This window comes from Athene noctua, chromosome 3 (genome assembly GCF_965140245.1).
Source record: "Athene noctua chromosome 3, bAthNoc1.hap1.1, whole genome shotgun sequence".
NCBI classification, from domain to species: domain Eukaryota; kingdom Metazoa; phylum Chordata; class Aves; order Strigiformes; family Strigidae; genus Athene; species Athene noctua.
The window spans coordinates 53716761-53735833 of record NC_134039.1 but is presented as its reverse complement, the minus strand read 5'-3'; the positions used below and the strand labels follow the sequence as shown (position 1 = coordinate 53735833).

General features: G+C 39.1%; 1 protein-coding gene across 8 annotated transcripts in view; it reads left to right on the top strand.

Moving 5' to 3' along the window:
* ANO6 (anoctamin 6) overlaps positions 1–19073 on the top strand; it is an 81713-nt gene that overhangs the window by 40387 nt on the left and 22253 nt on the right. For 7 of the 8 annotated variants that reach the window (XR_012633425.1, XR_012633423.1, XR_012633424.1 and 4 more), the window contains exons 4-11: positions 7314–7379; positions 9011–9289; positions 9647–9760; positions 11667–11782; positions 12206–12340; positions 13655–13760; positions 15050–15110; positions 18462–18607. Coding sequence is in view for 5 of the 8 variants with exons in the window: in XM_074903003.1 (XP_074759104.1) it covers positions 7314–7379; positions 9011–9289; positions 9647–9760; positions 11667–11782; positions 12206–12340; positions 13655–13760; positions 15050–15110; positions 18462–18607 (1023 nt within the window). In the remaining 3 variants the exon portion in view is untranslated. Of the gene's footprint in view, positions 1–3028; positions 3160–7313; positions 7380–9010; positions 9290–9646; positions 9761–11666; positions 11783–12205; positions 12341–13654; positions 13761–15049; positions 15111–18461; positions 18608–19073 lie in introns of those variants that run through there. The other variant, XM_074903006.1, reaches the window with a different exon arrangement.

Below are 19073 nucleotides of genomic sequence, written 5' to 3'. Positions count from 1 at the left end.
GCTCTGTGGAAGAGGCCCTCATGGTCTTTGTGGACAGCAAGTTGAACAAGAGCCAGCTTGTGACCTGGCAGCAAAGTGGCCAACAAAGGCTGTATGGACAGAAGCATGGCCAGGAGATTGAGGCACGCGACTGGGGTGATATGGATGTTTCAGAAGGAAACTCAAAACAGTGATGATTGATAGCAATTTTCAGAGCCAGGATCTCCATGGACAGGGAGAATCTGAAGCTGTAGAGGCACTGTGGAAGGCATAGACAAGAATTTTGATACTGGGAACACATAAGGTGCTGAAAGGGAAGTAGAAAGCATAGGAAGAGACAAAGATGAAGAAGTGGCAGTTACAGAGGAATTCCAAGGACAAGAACAAAGGATACAAGTGGGATGACACTGAGCTGGAGAACTAATGAAAAAATCCAAAGCTGGCCACAAATCAGACAAAGCGTTACACATCGGATAAAATATCAGAGGGCACTGAAATGTTGAGGAAGGAGAAGAGGGCATGAGGAGAGGATTTTCTTCAATGAGTCTGTCACATAAGCTGAAATGAGTCACAAGGTCATAACCAAATTCCTGTGATGCAACTCAGAAGTACTTGCTCCCTCTCTCTAATGACTCACATAAGATGTCGTCGGTTTAGAAACACATTTCATGCATCTACTGTTGGAGGAGCAGCCTTTTGAAATGTGAATAGATGTAAGCTTTCTAACTTTTTAAGGTGGGATAGGTGCAGGTCACCTCCAAGCACACAAACACTTTAGTCATCTCAAAGACAGAGAGGTCCTTTGTCTCACTTGAGTTCACTTGCTAATGCAAGTGGAGGAAGCTGTATGTGCAGCAAATCTTTATTCCCTAAGCAAATACTGTGCAGGAATTGGAAGCACTGGTAACAATTTTCCTCCTGTACCACCTCCCATGCAGGATGCGGGACGCTGCCTCGGGACCTACCTCAAACTCATACTAGGAGTAAAAGGAGAGAAACTGAGAAATAACGTATAAATGTGAATAGAATATTTGAAAAGAAGAAACAAAGCACATATACCTTACATCTCAGATGGAAAGGAAGATGACATTTATGGTACAGTTTTGCATCCTTGGAATTCCAGGGAGATAATTCTATTTTAGCCTGCCACAGTTCCCAGAATGGTGTGGGGATGTTGCTGCACAAGATTCATACAGGTTTCATCAGTGCTGGCGTAAAACCTACTTGATAGCTTGTCTTTACCGACACCATTGTTTATTTGGTTGGGGTTTTTTTCTGGGACAAATAACTTCTACCCTTGTGATGAAATACAACAAAAATGAGTATTGCCATTTACTATCAGCTTTAAATACTGCATACATTACTGCCTGTCTCTGATCAATGATCAACTGAAAATGCCAAATTTTATAAGCAGTATCTTGTGTAATTCCAGCTGCTTTAAGCCTGAATAGGTTCTCTGCACATGGTACTCTTTCTTTGACTCCCCTGACAGTTTTATAGTGCTATTATCCAGAGCTTTATTGTTCACAGAATTTGGAAACTCCAGCTTATTCAAGAATAGCAGCTGCAGAGAAGTCTGTTCTTGTAGGGTGAAATCTTCACCTCACCGAGGTCAGCAGCAAGGTCTCCAGTGGCCATGTACCACGTTACAGGTCTGTGAAATGTAGGAACCAGGAGAGTAGCCACTGGGACAAATTCTGTCTGATGTGCACAGCACCCCACCTGATTGCATAATGTGGAAGTTGGGGTAAAATTTAAATTATTAGTGGACATCTATAGATCTACATTTCTGAAGTGAAAAGTTCTGGGTGCTGCACTGGGTGGTTTTGTATGATACTGAGGGTAGAGGAATCCCCAAATGCTTACTGAATTTAGTCAGAAGGATCTGAAAATCAGACCTCAACCTAGGTATCCAATTTACTGGATTCAGAGAAATGGGGCACACATCCATCTATTCTGCTGCAGCAAAAGAGGAATCGGGTCCTGGGACCATCGTTATGTTTGATTTGAATGGCTTTCTGTCCTTTTTCAAAAGACTTGCGTGAGTGTAACTGAGAAAATGACCCAGCATTCACTTATATTAATTACCATTTTTCTTGGGAAAATATCTCAGAGGACAGAAGGAAATAACTTAACTAAAACCATGAGGGTGATTTGAATAGAAGGAACAAAAATAGGAGATTCTGGAGCTCTTGAAGATGTGCAGTGGTGCTGTGCTTCCCTCATTTTCATGTGTTTCTGAAATCTGGTTTAAAGGAGGCAAAGTCAAATTAATGAAATGATATCCTCATGAAGTTTCTAACATAATTTACAGATCCAAAAGTTAGCACGTAAGGTTTATATATGCAACTCAGTTTGAACTCCAGACCTTTATAAGTTGGCATACAATTATTTTGCAAGCACTAGCAAAAATGAAACTGTCAGGAGCAGATTCCAGAAACTGTACCTTGCAAGCAATTGAAATTCCTGCCCAAAGCATGCTTTTTTAAACATACAATTTAGGTACACTATTTGTCAGGATATGTTACCATCAGAATAGAAATTAAATATCACCAGTCTTTCCAGGAATGCTCAAAACCGCCAGTTTTATCTGTTGGGGTCCTCAAGGAGCTCGTTGTTGAAAGTGAAAGGGTCAGTGCCAGAAAGGTGAATTCAAAATAAATTGATGCAGAATGTCATTCTAGTCCATCTGCTTCCCCCCAATAGAAATAAACAGAAAGACTGTCAGAAATTTAAATAGGAATGTGGGCAAAACCTTCATTTCCATCCATTAAGTAATCTGTCCTTCACAGAAATGGACAGATTTTTTTTTTTTTTCAAATTAAGTGAAAACTATAATTCACAGACAATATTACATACATCTTTTTTTTTTAAGTACGGTCTCACAGAGAACTTCATCAGGTCTGGAGAATTTTGTCTTCATAATCAAACAATGAACAGTTCCTGCCTCTAGACTTGTTTACTTTAGATAAAATAAAAAAAAAAAAAAGCTTGGATAACTTTTCAAAAACTAATTGTACTTCTCCTGTTGTTTAGCATGTGTCATACCTGCAGTGAGAGAACAATACTTGGATTTACAGAAAGAAGGGCACCTCAGTCCCATTTTATGCAGTGATTTGTGGCAGTAGAGGATTGCAGGCTCTACATGCCTACGGCGTGCTCAGCTGACCTGCCCAAGAGGTCTGTAACAGGGATGAAAGGGACCTTTGACAGTGGGAGGAGGGTGACCACACCTGCCCTGGTCTATGCTGGATGCATTGATTTTGAAGCAGGAGCTCACTGAAATCTCTGTTCCTGAGGCAACCCCAAACCCAAATTTTACTTCACTGCCTAATGGATGGAAGGATGACAGAAGGATGGGAAGACGAATGGAAGGAGGGAGTTATTCTGCAGTTACTGCATATATTCAGAGGACCAGAAACAGGTGTTTCCAAACAGGGTGACTAGACGCCACTGTTGAGAGCAGGGCTAGATTGCAGAATTGCCAGTCCCATGTGGTCATGAATCAGGTTTCAGAAAATCACAAGGCTGGCTTAAAATCAGAGGCTATCTCAGAAAATATGTATTTGGAGTTCTTTGGGTTTCCTTTTTTTGTATTGGCCTTTATAACATATTCTGCTTCACATTTTTATAAGTATCTTCAAACATAAGGAAAAGAAGCTTACAGAAGCAGAGCTTCTCAATCAATTAATTTCCTGATGCTGACAGCTGGGACTTTCAGGAAAGCTTCCAAATGCCATCATAGAAACTGAGAGTTGGCAGCTGATATTGATAGTGTGATCCTCTCCACTCCCTTTAGCTGATTTCCATGGGGGAGGCTTTGGGCCCCATGTTCTCTCTCTTATTGACTGTGATTTATCTGTTGCTGTCGCATAAGGCAGAGGTGACTATTCAAGCACTCCTTCCTTGTTAGGATTTTTCCCCTGAAGCCACATGGATATTGCTGTGGGGAACTTTTCTCTTTGCACAAAAGAAATTGTGAAATGATATGAGTTGTCATTCTTCTGTCACTGTAATCAAAGCACGTGCTTCCTACCATTTACAAAACACTAAGAGAAAAACTGCTAGTGGTCTGCTACCAATTTCCAGACCAACAATCTTGCTAGTCTCTCAGCTTGGCAAAACAATCACCCGACACTGAAAGCATTATGGTGAAAAAGTAACTCCCAAGAGCTAACCCTTCTACATGCCTGTAATACTTGGCATTTACTTATACTGTGCTTTCACTTTCTTAAGATTGTATATAACTATGCATCCCACAGTGTCTTAGTCTATTGGTTAGCCATTCAATCATCAAAATCTATGTCAGGTTTAAAACAGCAGCATTACCATGATTGCATTATTATTAAAACTTAAGCTTGCAGGTAGCTGAGCAACATGACAGATACTAAAATAAACTTTGGATAGTGTCCACCTTCCAGCCTTATAAGCTATCAGATCTTTATACTGTATTCCCCAATCAATGCAAAACTACTATAGACTCCTCTAGGTAGAAGTCTAGCTCCTCCATAGATCATCGTATCCATAATTCAATCATTTATATAAAATAGCAAAGCCCCTAATTAGCAAAGCCTCCCGGGGGCTTTGTTTCTCACTACTTGCATTAATGCATTATTAGAAACTTTAATATTGTCAACATTACTCTAAGATTTTGAGGGCAAAATTAATTTGGGGAACTCCTTGCCATAATAAATTATTAAAGCAATCTGAAGAAAAAAAAATTAGACTTCCACAAATGAGAATTGCCCTACATCCATCTTTGTGCTATTTAGGAAAAATGAAACAGGTATTTATCCCTCTGCCTTTTCTATTTGCTGAAACAAACCAAAGCTCAGGTTGAAATATGTTCATGATTCAGTATTCACCTTACAAAGAACCACATGAATATGGAAGAAGCAAAGAGGTAGGATGAAATGGAAAGGAGTTAATAGTGGAGTAACAAACTCCTGTGTTGTGTAATACATACATTAATGATCTGGTAAGGGGATTGAATTATGATATAACAAAAATTGCAGAGGAAATCATTATGCAGTTTACTCAGAAGCCAAGATGACTGTGAATCTTTAGCTTTGAAGGAGAATGGAGAGCACTATTACATTTGAAATGCTGAAAATGCAAGGAAATATATTACTGCAAGGAAAAAACTCATTCACATTTGGGATTCTAAGTTAGCACTGTTAATACAAGGAAGAAAATTAGATGTCGTAGAAAACAGCTATATTAAGTGTTCTCTTCAGGTTCAGCTACCATCAAAATTCTAGATAATGGAAAGTATTAGATATATACAATATGTTATAAATGTGCATAGTACATATATATATACACAATGTTATATACACAATTAAAAATATAAAGAATATTCTACTGTCACCAATAAGCAAGTGGATTAATGGGACATGGAGAGATACCTCCATGAAGAGTGCTATCAAAGTTCGGGATCGTGGTTTTATTCCGAGAAAAGAGAGGAATAAGGAAAAATGTGGTAAGTATTGATGAAAGAAGAAAACAGATTGAAAGATCTGACGGTTCCTGTCCCTAACCTGAGAAGAAGGTGATATTCACTGGAATAAAAGGCAGAAAACCCAAAACAGATAAAATAAATACCTTTTAACAAATTATGAAATTAGTCCATCATGACTGTTGTCACACGCAGGTGCTGCAGCTGAGAACTAACAAAGTGCAAATGGGGTAGGCTGTTTATTAATTCCAAGACTTGCTAGAGTTTGGGGAAAATAGTTTTTTCTGCTTTGGGGACTTACAAGAGTCTTTAAATATTAAAGAACTGGATGAAACTTATGTGGAGATACAACTGGCCTGTTCCTGTGGAAATGCTGAAGATTTTTGCCCTTTTTGCTGAAGCATCTGGTTTTTGCCCCCTAGACTAAGAGGTCTTGGGTCTAGTCCTGAAGACCACTTTCCATGTACCTATCAAAGTTCCCAAGATTTTATCTAAAGGGTCATTCATTGACTCTGGTCCTTCACAGTAGCAACAGGCCTGGATCTTAAGCATAGGTCTTAAGGCAGTTAGTCTGGCTATAGAGAACCAAGCCACAGAAACCATTGGGCCATTCTTCTTTTAAGTTCCTGTAGTGGTAGGTGCAGAATCCTTAGAATACAGGGCATATAAACAACAAAAAAATTGGTCAGTGACTTGAAAGCAATCTGGAAGTAAGAAAGTAGTTATCACCAAGTCACTCTGGAAACCTCGGTACATGCCTAGCCTAGCCTGGTTCAGGAATAAAGCCATCAGTCCCCAGTGCATTAATGTCATGTCTTTCTGACAAACTGCTCACAGAAGCCTCCCCCCATCCCCAGCTGCCTACAGCTGCCCCCCTTACCCATGCTGATATTTTGACATGCAGTCTGTAGGCCAGGCAGAGCTGGCTACCCTTGACTTACATTAAAAAATAGCTCATTGGGAAACTATCCAGTTGACGCAGATAGCTTTTACATTTTATTTTTTCACATGGAGTTTCAAAATTTCTTACAAATCCCTTATGGAGTTGTATATTTTGTTTATATAGTTGTATATTTTGTTTTCTGAGAGGAGAGGGTCTTCTTGTCTCTGGGTGTTTGGCAGTGGGGAGAAGCGTTTGTGTGTGGAGAAGCAAATTCAAGAAATTCAAGATTGCAAAGACATTCCAGATTTTTTGTAACTCACCACCTGCCAAGTGTTGGTAACTATGAAGTGAAATTAAAATGAACCATGAATTTAATCTTTGCCATAAAAAACTTGTTGTGTCCTTCTGGGGACATTGAAAGCTCCTAGAATAGCACCACTGACTCTACAAGTGCTACAGCTCTCAGCTTCTTCCTTTGGGGATGCTCAGCCATGGACTGAAATGTAGAGGGCTGTTTGAACAACTGTGTGAACTCATATGGTTCTTGTGAAAGAAGAATTAAGTTACAGGTTACTGGTAGGGAAGTGGAATGGAAGCCCTTGACATGCAGACTTTTTAAAGAGCAGATCAATGCAGGGAGGGAGGCTGCCATCAGTAGTTCAATTAGTGTCTGAATGTGAAGGAGATTACAAGTTTCAGGGGTAATTGCTCTCAAAATTCAAAATTTGGGGCACATTTTTACCTCTGTAATGTACCAGCAACTGAGAGGGTGAATTCTCCACAATTGCATTTGAGGCTAATATTGCACATAAGACCAAAAAACCCGATCAGGATTAGTAGGTAAGACTGACCTATCACCACAGTGGCTTCAAGTGGGCTATAGAGATAACCACCCAATGATTCTTCATTTTGGGTGGCAATTCCATTCTTTTATGCATACGTATTTTTGAATTTTGAAACGGATGTCTTACAGCGTTCAATACTTTTTAACAGAGAAAGAGACAAGTATATGAATCAAACCTGCTAAACAATGGCTTGCAACTTGAAGCAACAAGATCGGTGAGTGCTTTTCTCTGTGTGAATGGCTGTGTCTGAGAGCAAAGCTGTCCCTATGAGAACAAGGAAACTGGATATATGAATTTACTATAACATTTCTCTCAGGAGAAAAAGGTCCACCTTTTTTCTGTCAGAAGTGTCTCTGTGATCTGATGTGAACTCTTTTAAGCTTTGTGTACGTTCCTTCCTCTGCAAAATGAAAGATGGGAAACTAAGAGATACATAGATCGTGTTTGCTCAGCACTTGGAAGATTAAAATTACTCACTATACTCTGAGGAGAGGTTCTCCTCCTCTGGCTGTGTAGGATGTATGGGAAGCCAGTGGGTGTCCAGGGCAGAATGCCTCTGCCAGAAGAGCAGCACAGGGCTCCTGCATGTCACCCTGCTTCTCACAAGGCCTGTCGTGGTGCAAGTGGTTATATCTATCAAACTTTGTGTATCTTTGGGCTGCAATGTCTCCTGTGGGCAGTTCAAGAACACTGTGATAATGCATACCAGCTGCTGGAGGTGCTCTCTTTTGCATGGAGGGTTAGAGCCCCTCAGAGCCCCTTTTCTCCCTTCCCTACAGGGCTGCAGCACTCCATCTGGGTCTCGCTATCCAGGACAATCACTTTCAGTCTAAATTTGTTGTTGTTTGGTAGTCCACAGTGAGCTCCAGAAAAGGTTGCTTTGCCCTACCTCCTCCCAAATTAGTCTCAGAATCCATGACATCACAGTATTTATTTGATTTCTGCTGAGAGGGTTTCCACTGTATGTCCAAGGATATAGTCTGGCTTTTCACTTTCATAAGAAGGTAACCACTTGCTGGAAGTCTGACATGGCCCTCTTGCTATACTTACATGTTGCAGTTTTCAAGTTCTGCCATGATCATGACTGAAAAACTTTTGAAACTGGAACTCTCCCTGGGCTAGATCAGATATCTGACCAATGTTCCTGAGCCAGTGAGCTGCATAATGTAATTTTATGTGTATGAGGCTCATTAATGCAGGACATCAATAGAAGGTCTACAGTCGATGTGTAGACAGGAGACAAGAGTGGCTGTCAGGGTACCCACTGCATACTGGTGCTGATTTGGGCATGCAACTGAGAGCCAGTGTGCCCCATGCTGTCTTCCTCAGCAGTCTCAGCTGATTTCTCTTTCTCTCTCCCTATTCTCCCTATGAAGCTGGGAATTCATGTTGCCCAGGAGCACCCATGGCTGTCTAGCCTGCTTTCATCAAGTCATGTCACCCTGAGATTGTACATGAGCTGCTGGGGTGTCATTGACATCTCCAAAGCCACAGCTGCCCTACCGGGATACATGTACAAACACTTCTAATGAACCCGTATGGGGAAGCGTTGTTAAACTTAAATTACTTTCTAAAATACTTTGCAGAGATGTAAACATTAAGCATTAAGAGAACATTTGGCTGTCTTTTTTTATATGCCTTTATATGCCTGAATGTTTCCACCTCATGTCAGTGCTTTTACAGAAGCTAATAATATTTTACTAAGATGGACAATGAACACGACTTTTAGTATGTCATTTAGGAGCTGTAAAGAGAAAGAAAATTCTGGAGAGTTTAAAAAGTGTTATGAAAAGTTCTTTGCTTTAATTTTCTTACACACATATTTTTAATATTCTTTCATTTCAGGTTTTGGATGAAAAACTTATTTTTGTGAAAGTGCATGCACCTTGGGAAGTGCTGTGCACATACGCTGAGGTTATGCACATCAAATTGCCTCTGCAACCCAATGACCTGAAAACCCGAGACTCAGCTTTCAACTGGTTTAGCAAACTCTTCAGAGTGAATGAAAATATCATCAAACCTGAGCAAGAGTTTTTCACTGCCCCTTTTCAAAAGGAACATTTGTCCAACTTTTATATACAAGACAAAGTCACATTTTTCAATCCTGCAACTAGAAGCCGAATTGTAAGTCTGTGGAGTTTTTCTAGCATTTAATCTTAAAAAGAAAAGATTCCTTTAATCAAATCAGTGCAATTAACTTCATGAAAGCATCCTGAAAAATTAGAAGTTTTGGGGATGCAATAATCCTGTGTCATTTATGAAACAACCTGGACAATCCAGAAGGAAAACATTCCCTACATTTGTCCCATTTCTGTTCCACCTGAATTTAAAGGAGGGATTTGAATGGTTCCTATACCCTGTGCAATTAATTTTGTCTGCACTGCTTACCCTTTCCTAACTCTTTTATATGCTAGGGCAGGTATAGCTGTGTATGATTACTTTCAGGTTGCAAGAGACACAAAAATGTTTTATAAATTTCAGGTTCATTTTATCCTGTCCCGTGTGGAATATGCAACCAAAAACAATGTGAAGAAGTTTGGCATTAACAAATTACTGGACACTGGAATCTACAAAGCAGCATTTCCCCTGCATGATGTAAGTCCAGTGTTTGTAACTAAAATGTATTTCTAAATAGAGGTCTCAGCTACATCTGTGGGGTTTATATCAAAAGATACAAGCACTGTTTATTGCCTTTACTCCTCAACTGGTTATTATATCCACATAGTAGAATAGGACATAATTTGGCTAAAGATATTTTCTTCCAAAGTCCTGTTGGTTAAAATTGTAGCTCCATAACTGAAAAACAATATCTTTCATTTAGGAGGTATTAAACTTGGATTCTCTGGGAGATGTAGTTCAGTAAAGTGCCTGGCCTGAGTGATAGTTCCCATGACACACTGTGTCATCAGTTCTAAATCCATTTTAATATTGTCCCTTTTTTTAGTATTCAATTTTTAAGTATTAAAATTCCTATCAAATACCATCATTGTTAATAAAGATGTAGGCTACAAATCTCATCTTAGGATGCCTGGCAGTCTCACACAGTGAGAAACATTCCCACAGTTCCCAAACTTTGTGACATACATGAAGGGAAACTTGGGTTTCTGCAGGAAGGCTCTGTCCAGCCAGTCCGACACCTCACAGGTGAGGTCAGAGTCATGCAGTCAATGTCAGTGATGTCAGAGCCAAGCTTAACTGGCTTTAATTTTTCACCTTGCAATAATAAGAAATCCAGGTTTTGTAGCTACACTTCTGAAACTTTTAAAATGATACAATTTAAAGAATAAATTTATACTGAAAATTGCTTTGCATACAAAGGCTAGCAATAGCAGAGAAAAAGAAAATTAAGGAGAAAAAATCAGATTTCATAGAATCTGACTAAGGAAAAACTCCATGTGAGGCTGCAAATGGGATACAGTAAACAAAGACTGAGGGCTGATTTTCTGCATTATATCTATTATATACCCATCCCCCACACACACCTCCTCTGTATCAGAACCACCGTTCTGTGTCCAAGGTGTGTTCTGTTTAGAAGACAATAAGAACACGGGAGGTCAGGAATGGTAACTGCTTCAGCTGTGTGGACTCTGCTTAAAATATTCAGAAGGTCTCCAAGGATTTCAAGGAAATCTTTAAGGCAGAATCAAGATAGATCATATTTCTTGTAAGTAACCCAAAGCTTTACAGGATAGAATTAATATCATCATGACTATCCATTTTTAAGTTTTCCTTTTAAAGATTTAAAACCTGCCTTGCAGGCTATTTCTGTCATGGTATGGGGAATTTGGACTCAGTATGCCTAGTAATTAATGACTGTCTTTTTATACAATTAAAATTATACATCACAGCTACACTGAAAATCAAAAGTAGCCTATAAATTTCTACAAATGTCACTTGTCTTGTGCATCACAGATAGATGTGGATGGATAGATAAAATGGAAAATTCCCTCAAATAAAATAGGCTTTATTGAAATAGGTTTCCAGATAACCAGTAAAAAACACAAGGTTTATCTCCATGTGAACTCTCTTTTACATTTAAAACAGAGACTAGAAGCCCTGAATTTATCCCTGAGACTTTCCAGCCCTCATTCCAGTACAATATTATTTTGAAGCAAAGCATGTTAGCGTGTTAGAGCTACTTAAAATCAATTTTAATTTAGTCCTGTGCTCTAATTAGAATGAATCCTTTTCTATTTTCTGTGCGTAAGTGCCAAGACACTGACATGTGCTTAGATTTAAGTTCATAATGAGCCTCAGTTATTTTCAGCTCCCAAGTGTAAAGCGTTTGCTTTAGTATTCAGTGCCTATCTGACAGCCTTCTATCCTGAATCCTGGTGCACTCCCAGAGCTGCCTTCTTGCTCCTTTTCTGGCTTGCAGTGAGGCTGGGCAAAAAGGCTATTCCAGGCTCTGGCTTCATGTCATAGTGTCTGCGGAGATAAGAGCTGATTTGTGCTGGTTAGATTAATGGTATCTTCTTCTCATGCTCTTTCTGTTTTGCAGTCTAGTTTTAGGCACATGTCAACTGATCCCAACTGCCCAAGTGAACGATATCTTCTCTACAGAGAATGGGCTCATCCTAAAAACATTTTCAAACTGCAACCCCTGGATTTCATCAGGTTGGTGTGACTGGGGCTAGACTAATGCAGAGGCAACTAGGAATTTGCATAACAGATCTGGTTTGGGGGATGTCAAAGAAACAGAGCTCAGTTCTGACGGCAGATACATACACCTGTGTCAGCTGATACATGGAAGCATTCTTTGAGCTTGGTTTCATAAACCAATTCATGAAAAGGCAACTTAAAATCTTTCTTTGTGAGCTATGATCTTTCTCTCTTTTCCCTTTTTTTTCCTCCCCTTTCTATCCTCTTATAAAAGTATTTTATACTTTTATAATACTCCTGCAATCCAAAAGTTCTAAACAGAGGAATATGACAATAAGAGTTGGCACAAAATGTGTGAAATTAAGAGCCATTTGAAACAGAAATGTGAATTTACTGGCATTTCAGAAAAAAAAACACAACAACCTTTCCCCTCCACAGGAAGTACTATGGAGAGAAAATTGGAATCTACTTTGCTTGGCTGGGCTTTTACACTAATATGTTGATCGTGGCTGCAGTGGTAGGAGCTGGCTGTTTTTTGTATGGATGCCTGACAAAGAACAACTGCACATGGAGGTACCTGATCAGGCCTATTTTAATATAATGTGTGATTTTGATCAATCCCCTAGAGAGGGGGAATATACAGGGTTTGAAAGGCACTGCATAATAAAAGAGGCAAAATGAAAGGGCCTGAGAACAACGGTTGTGGATTTGAAGGTAAAGGCATAAAATATGAGGTAAGAAAAGTAATGGATGTACATGGGCCATTACAGTAATAGACATCTGACAATTTGTTATTTTATCATTTTATTTATATTTTGCACTAGGTTCACCACACCTACTACAGAAACACAGTGAAAAGAGTGACAATCAGAAGTCAATACAAATTGCTCTAACGCATAATTTTCACTGTGGTAATCCTTAAAAGAAATATCCAAAGACCTCGATAAAACCCCCAAAATTTCTTTCCTCTATTTTGAAAAAGAGAATAGAGGAAGAGCAACAGCACAGGGAGCTTCAGCTGACCAGGCTACGTTGGGAGGACAGTCATAGCCATGAGAGAGATTCTCTCATAAGAACATGACAAAATCCAACCATGGCACAACAACCCAGGAAAAAGTGCCTGAGTCATTGTGCCAAATCATCTACAGGCCATTAAACAGTATACCCGCTTCTGGAAGGGTGTTTATGTCTATAAAACATTCTGAAGGGCTGTTCCAGAGCTCCACTTCTGTGGTCAATTTATACCCATTTAGCATTATGCTAGTATTATAATTTAGTGAAATAGCTGATCTCCCTTCCTGGTGTTATACCCCACTGATGTATTTATAAAAAGCAATTGCATCATCTTTCAACCTCCACCATACTAGGTTAGTACGTACTAGTTATATGTCAACTCTTTTGCAATGTCTTAGGAGACAGTTCTGCCATTCCTTGAATCACCTTAACAGCCTCCCTCTGCATGTTTTCCAATCTGACCCTAGGTAGACATTTTGGTTCTGCAGCTATTCCTTGCTCTGGTAGGCAGTGGTCCTCTTCCTTCTCCCCTTGGACTTGCTATGATAGCATGTGTGAGCGTGCAAGTGTGAGTTTCCTATTGAAGGGTATGAGATCTTTGATGAGTCATTATATTTTTAATATGAGCAGTTTTGTGAATTATCACCACGTACAAGGGATGGAAATTATTTTCCTCCTATGTCATCCATTTTTGAAATGAGGACTAAGAATGGAAATGGGGATGTGTTGCCAGGGCAGCGGGGGGGAAGATCTTGAGAGCAGATCACTGGTAAATTATTTCTCAGTTCCCTGAGATTATTGCATTGTCCCCATATGCAAAAAAAGGACTAAAGAATTTAGTGCTGGTGAGTGACTGACTAGTTTTGTTTTTAGCCAAGAAGTATGTGATCCCAACATAGGAGGTAATATCATAATGTGCCCTCAGTGTGATAAAGTATGTACCTACTGGAACCTCACCATCACTTGTGAATCATCCAAGGTAACTACATTTACAGTTTATAGACACAACTATTGATGTTTAGTTGCATTCTCTCTACTACTACATATAAAATGATGTTCCTTCACTAATGTCCTGCAGAATTGCTAGAACTGTGCAAATAGTTGTTCCTTTTGATACAACTGAACTTTGAAAAGTAAAACCAACACTAATTCCTCCAATTTGATCTAAGATGGAAAAAAAAAAAAAAAAGGTGGTTTTATTTTAGATAGCTGCCAAATATTTGATACAGGATTAAAGTGGGTTTTAATGAAACTCTTTGGTTTCATTTGGGGCTACTTCTTTCTTTTTTGGGGAAAAAAAAAAAAAAAGATTCAATTACTAAAGTCTTGATTCAGTAGCTCTGAATCAGTTTTGCTAAGGAAATGTTTAAAGCATGTCTTGACATTTCTAAGTTCTGCCCCCTTCCTCTCAAAATAAGTTATCTGAATCCGTGCCTTGAATTTGACCCGTGTTGTCAAGGAGGAGACGGGCACAAGGAGAGGCTGACACGGGCCATGACAGAGGCTGTGACACAGCCATGTCCTCTTAGCCATGACACAGCCAGACAATAGCTGTGAGTTCCTGTCTAGAGACTCACAAGTCTGAGTTACTGTCTAAGAGGATCGTCGCTTTCTTTCTCCATTACCTTTTCACACTAGGCTAATGTTAACCTTTTGTCATTCCTTTCCATAGATTCAGTCACTCCCAAAATCGCAGTTTTTCAGCTATTCATCAAAAATATATTGCTCAGCTTTAATGTGTTGCTTCAGCACACTTAAAGGGTAAAAGATACAAGAATACAGGGAAAGGCTTTGATGGAAAGAAAAGTCAAATTGTGACCACAGAAGTATCTTCTCAGAACGTATTTTTACAAGCTATCTTGATTTGTTGTTGTCCTGCTCATGAGAACCAGATGTGTCCATTGCCTTTTTGTGGTTGTATTAAAAATACATAACTCTATATTGAGTTCCCAGAGCAGAAGCACTGTTTTTCCTTTTCCTATGCCACAGATGGAAGGAAGTTTGGTAGCATACCATTTTACTACCCTCTTGCTGCATATTTGGCCTATATTTTTAATTCTGGGCTTTGCGTTTATTTTTCTTAATTTAATGGAGGGTGGTGTACATTGACAGAATTTGAGTAAATTCTATAATAAAGATTGTTTATTAAACTACTTAAAAGCTAAAAATCAATATGTTCAGTAAGCAGCTTCTGTTCTGGGTTAGTGTAGAAGAAAAACTATGGTCGATTATATTTTAAGCCTTTTTCTTTCTTTTCCATTTTTCCAGAAACTCTGTATATTTGATAGCTTTGGAACACTGGTGTTTGCAGTATTTATGGGAATATGGGGTAAGTCAATTTCAACAACTGTGGTTTGTCATCTAATTTTGGCCAAGCCTCCATCATCAGCCAAGAAAACATGGATAAATTTGCAATGACTTCATTTTCTAGCACTCAGGAATTCACCAGTAGGTTGTTCCGTAGAAGATACATATATGCACAGGAGCTCTTTTTTAGCATCCTCAAAAAATAAAAAATTGTAGAACTTAAAAAGTTGGTCTTCAGTGTCTGTTTTGTTTTGACTTGGAGAAAAGTCCCAGAGAAGTGATTAGAACTGCCTCATGTTCATCCAGCAGGAGCCAGCCACATGCTTAAGTATATCTGACAGAGGAGCTCTTTTTTTTCCAGAGTTTTGGAGCTGCCTGTGCCTATTAACAGCTGCGTGACTGTGCAAGGCAATTGAAAAATAGTCATTTATTGTATTTCCCAGGAATTTTTTCCTCTTGTCTTTACTTAGAAAACCAATTGTAAAAAGTGTAGTAGTTCCAAGCACTAGATTTATCTTTTAGCAGAGAAAATGTATCTGAAACCAGGATGTTTCCCATGGGTGAAACCACTTGGTGATGTATGTAAGGGATTAGGCAAGGTTTATTTTCCCAAAAACAGTTGTGTTTTTTCATATTAACCACTTTGTTAACTGTTCTTTATTTCACTGTCTTATCCAGAAATGACCAAAGTAAGTTATATGTTAGGTCTATATACAGGGTACTGTAGAGAAAATAACTCATGTAACATTTTGAATTCATATGTAGGCTAACAAGAATACGTAATTTGCTTTCTTTGTAAAACATCTTGTATTTTTATTATCCTATGATGACTTAAAGTGCTTCAAAATAGCTACTGCTTTAAGAAATACAAGATGAAACATATAATTTTGAAAATAATATTTGTTTCAAAATATACACTAAAATCAAAAGACCATCAGGAAATTCTCTAAATAAAAAAAAATTAGAAGTCTGATACTATTGTAATCTTCTCCTGATGTCTGAATAGTGAATTTACTTGCAATTTTCTTTCTAATTAAAATTGTATTTCCTGTTTTGAAAAATGATTCCAAGACTAATAATTTCAAAAGTTAAGTTTCCTAGTTATAGTGATGTCTGCAGGGTCTATTAGTAGTCTTATCATAAGTCCACTATATAAAGAGGTGAATTGTATTACAGAAATACAGTGAAAACTGTACTGGATCCAAATGACCCATGGTCCTGATACAATTCCAACTGTAATTTTCATCTTGCTCTAATACTTTTGTAGACATCCTGGTTCAAAACAATTAAAAGAATATTAGATTTTTAGATATATTATTGCATCATTATCAGCAATACACTTTTTAATACCTGTGTATTTTTTTATTTTTATTATTTTTTAATATATTCCCTTCAAAGATCTCAAAGCACAATAAAACAACAGGGGATTTGGCCTCAGGAATTAACCCTCTATACATTAGTGCTCTAGACCAGTGCTTCTACCACTTCTCCTGTGATGGCAAGACTAGATTGGCAAAGTTCCTGAAGAAGAAGATTCCACTTAATTTGCTGCCATCACTGGATCCCCTCCCTGAACAAGATCAGTTAAACAAGCAAATATTCTTCAACTAAAGCATTTCTCTTCAGTTCTTGGTGACACAGAATATCTAGGTCATACTGAATGGCAGTGTTGAGGGATGTGTGACAGGGGACACCACAAGGTGGAATTAGCACTTGGATCTCCTGATTCTGAAACTTCATTTGTTTCCATGGTTAAAAAATGCTGGTTCAAAATAAAAGGAAAATGTCAAATCCAGAAGTAGCTCCTTCCCTGTGCTGAAAGACATAGCCTGGCTGCTGGTTTATTTTAGCTAGCATAAATTTTCTTTGTATTGGGGCTGAGAGAGCTGTCCCCATGTTACGTGCCCTTCTTTTGCTATTAGCACAGAGGCAATCACAGCAGGAGGCCCTGCACTTCTGGATTCACCACCAGCAGCTGGATTTGCAGCTGGAGTAGCCTGTGTAGCCTGTAGCTTCCTGTGATTTGGGTTGGGCAGCAGTTCGAGGTTCATGGAAGACTAATCTCCTTGCTCTTCAGGAGAACGCAGATGTGATCATCTGGCCAACTTGCCTTTGTGCTTCTAAGTGTGAAGGAGCGGAGAAGTCCTGGTGAAAGAGGCCCCTGGATAATCAGGGGAGGAGGGTTTGCTGGGATTTTGCCTGTGTGCAGATGCCAAGTCATCTCACAGCCCAGCCCATGAAGTTTTCTGGTTTTTAAATGCTTTGGTTTGGGGTTTATTGACTACACCTGATTTTGGAAATAACCTTTAATGTTTGGACTTGTAACTGCGTGCCACTGATGTTTCATCATTCAGAATGAGGGGCCAAACTAATAAAAACCCCCACACTTTGATAGTTAATTACTCCCAGACAGTGGGAGTAATGAGGATTGCAGTGATGGGATACTAACTCCTCCTGGAGGTCATACTGCAGAGCCACACCACTCGTTTAATCTGAGGATGCACTGTCTTCAGTAATAAAGCAACTGGGTGTACTGGGCAGCATGGTACTGACACCCACCATCCTGAGCTCCTCCCAGTCTTCTCAGCTGGGTCCACCATTGCCTCTTCTGCCAGATCTACCTGCATAATGTCTCAGGACAAGGTAATGAATTTGGCTGGATTCATGTCTAGCCAGTAACACTTAGGCATCTCTGTAGCTGCTACCCCACTGCTTCCAGTTGTAAGAACCCAGTCTAGGGAAACTGCTGGCCCAGCCCAGAGTTTCTAAGATCCATGCCATGCAGAAGGAGCTGCAGCCCCTTCAGATTTGTGCTAGCAGAGGAAGAAAGACAGATGTGTTTAAGCAGCTTTACCTGAACCATCATTGCTTCTTGTAGTTTGAAAACTTAATTTATCCACACAAAAATTGCAGACTGAATGAACATGAGCTTTTCCCTGTGGCAATTCTTGGCATACTGACTTTTTCTCTTCTAGAAGTCCTGCACTCTCTATTTTGTCTTTACCTATGCAACCATCTTGCTTTCTTACACATCCTATGATAAACTTTTTGTAAAGCAGTCTATAATATGAAATCCAAAGTGCTCATATTCTAGCCTTAGGCAGAAAGCAAATAAATGTATATATGCATTCTTTAACATGTGCTTACACCACCATTTACCTCATGTTTCTCTTATTAAAGTACCTGTGTATCCAAAGCGATAATTACATAAAGGAGTAGATCTAGTTATTTTCACCATTATATTAGCCAATAAGGGTTTTATTCCTGTCTGTAGAAATCTATATGGAAAACTGAGCTGCGTGTTATAGCCCAGGGGGTCAAGCAGTGTCCAATACTCACATGGTATTGCTCATTTTGTCTATCTTCTGCATAGTTACTTTGTTTTTGGAGTTTTGGAAGCGACGGCAGGCTGAACTAGAGTATGAATGGGACACAGTTGAGTACTTAGAGCAAGAAGAACAAGTTCGTCCAGAATATGAAGCTCGGTGCACTCATGTGGTAATGAATGAAATTACACAGGTAAGGAATATTTTGGCTACTGGTGATGTTGTGAGAGGACAATATGAAAATGGTGAATCTGGTCTGGAGCTGTATAAATCAGCAGTGCTTCAAGGAGAGTTGATAGACCAGCCCGGAAATAGTGAACTTAGAAAGTACAGATACATGGGAGGGAATTTATATCTAACCATAGGCACCGTAAAGTAGTTGGCTGTTTGAGGAGCTTGCACTGCTAAGGTTCCTGTCTCATAAATAAACAGAAGTAGGCATTGTCCCCAGTTTAGGAGACTAAGTCTACTTTATTAAATCCCCAGGAAATGATTCAGTGTTGCTGCCAGAGGCCAAGATGATTGGCCATTTGCTATCTTTGCCTAAGAATGCATCAGGAAAAAAGGGTGAAATAGAGAGAAAGATGTTACATTATATATCATGCCAAGACTCTTTTTAACCAAAGATGTTTCTGTCTGAAACATGTATAAATAGGTAT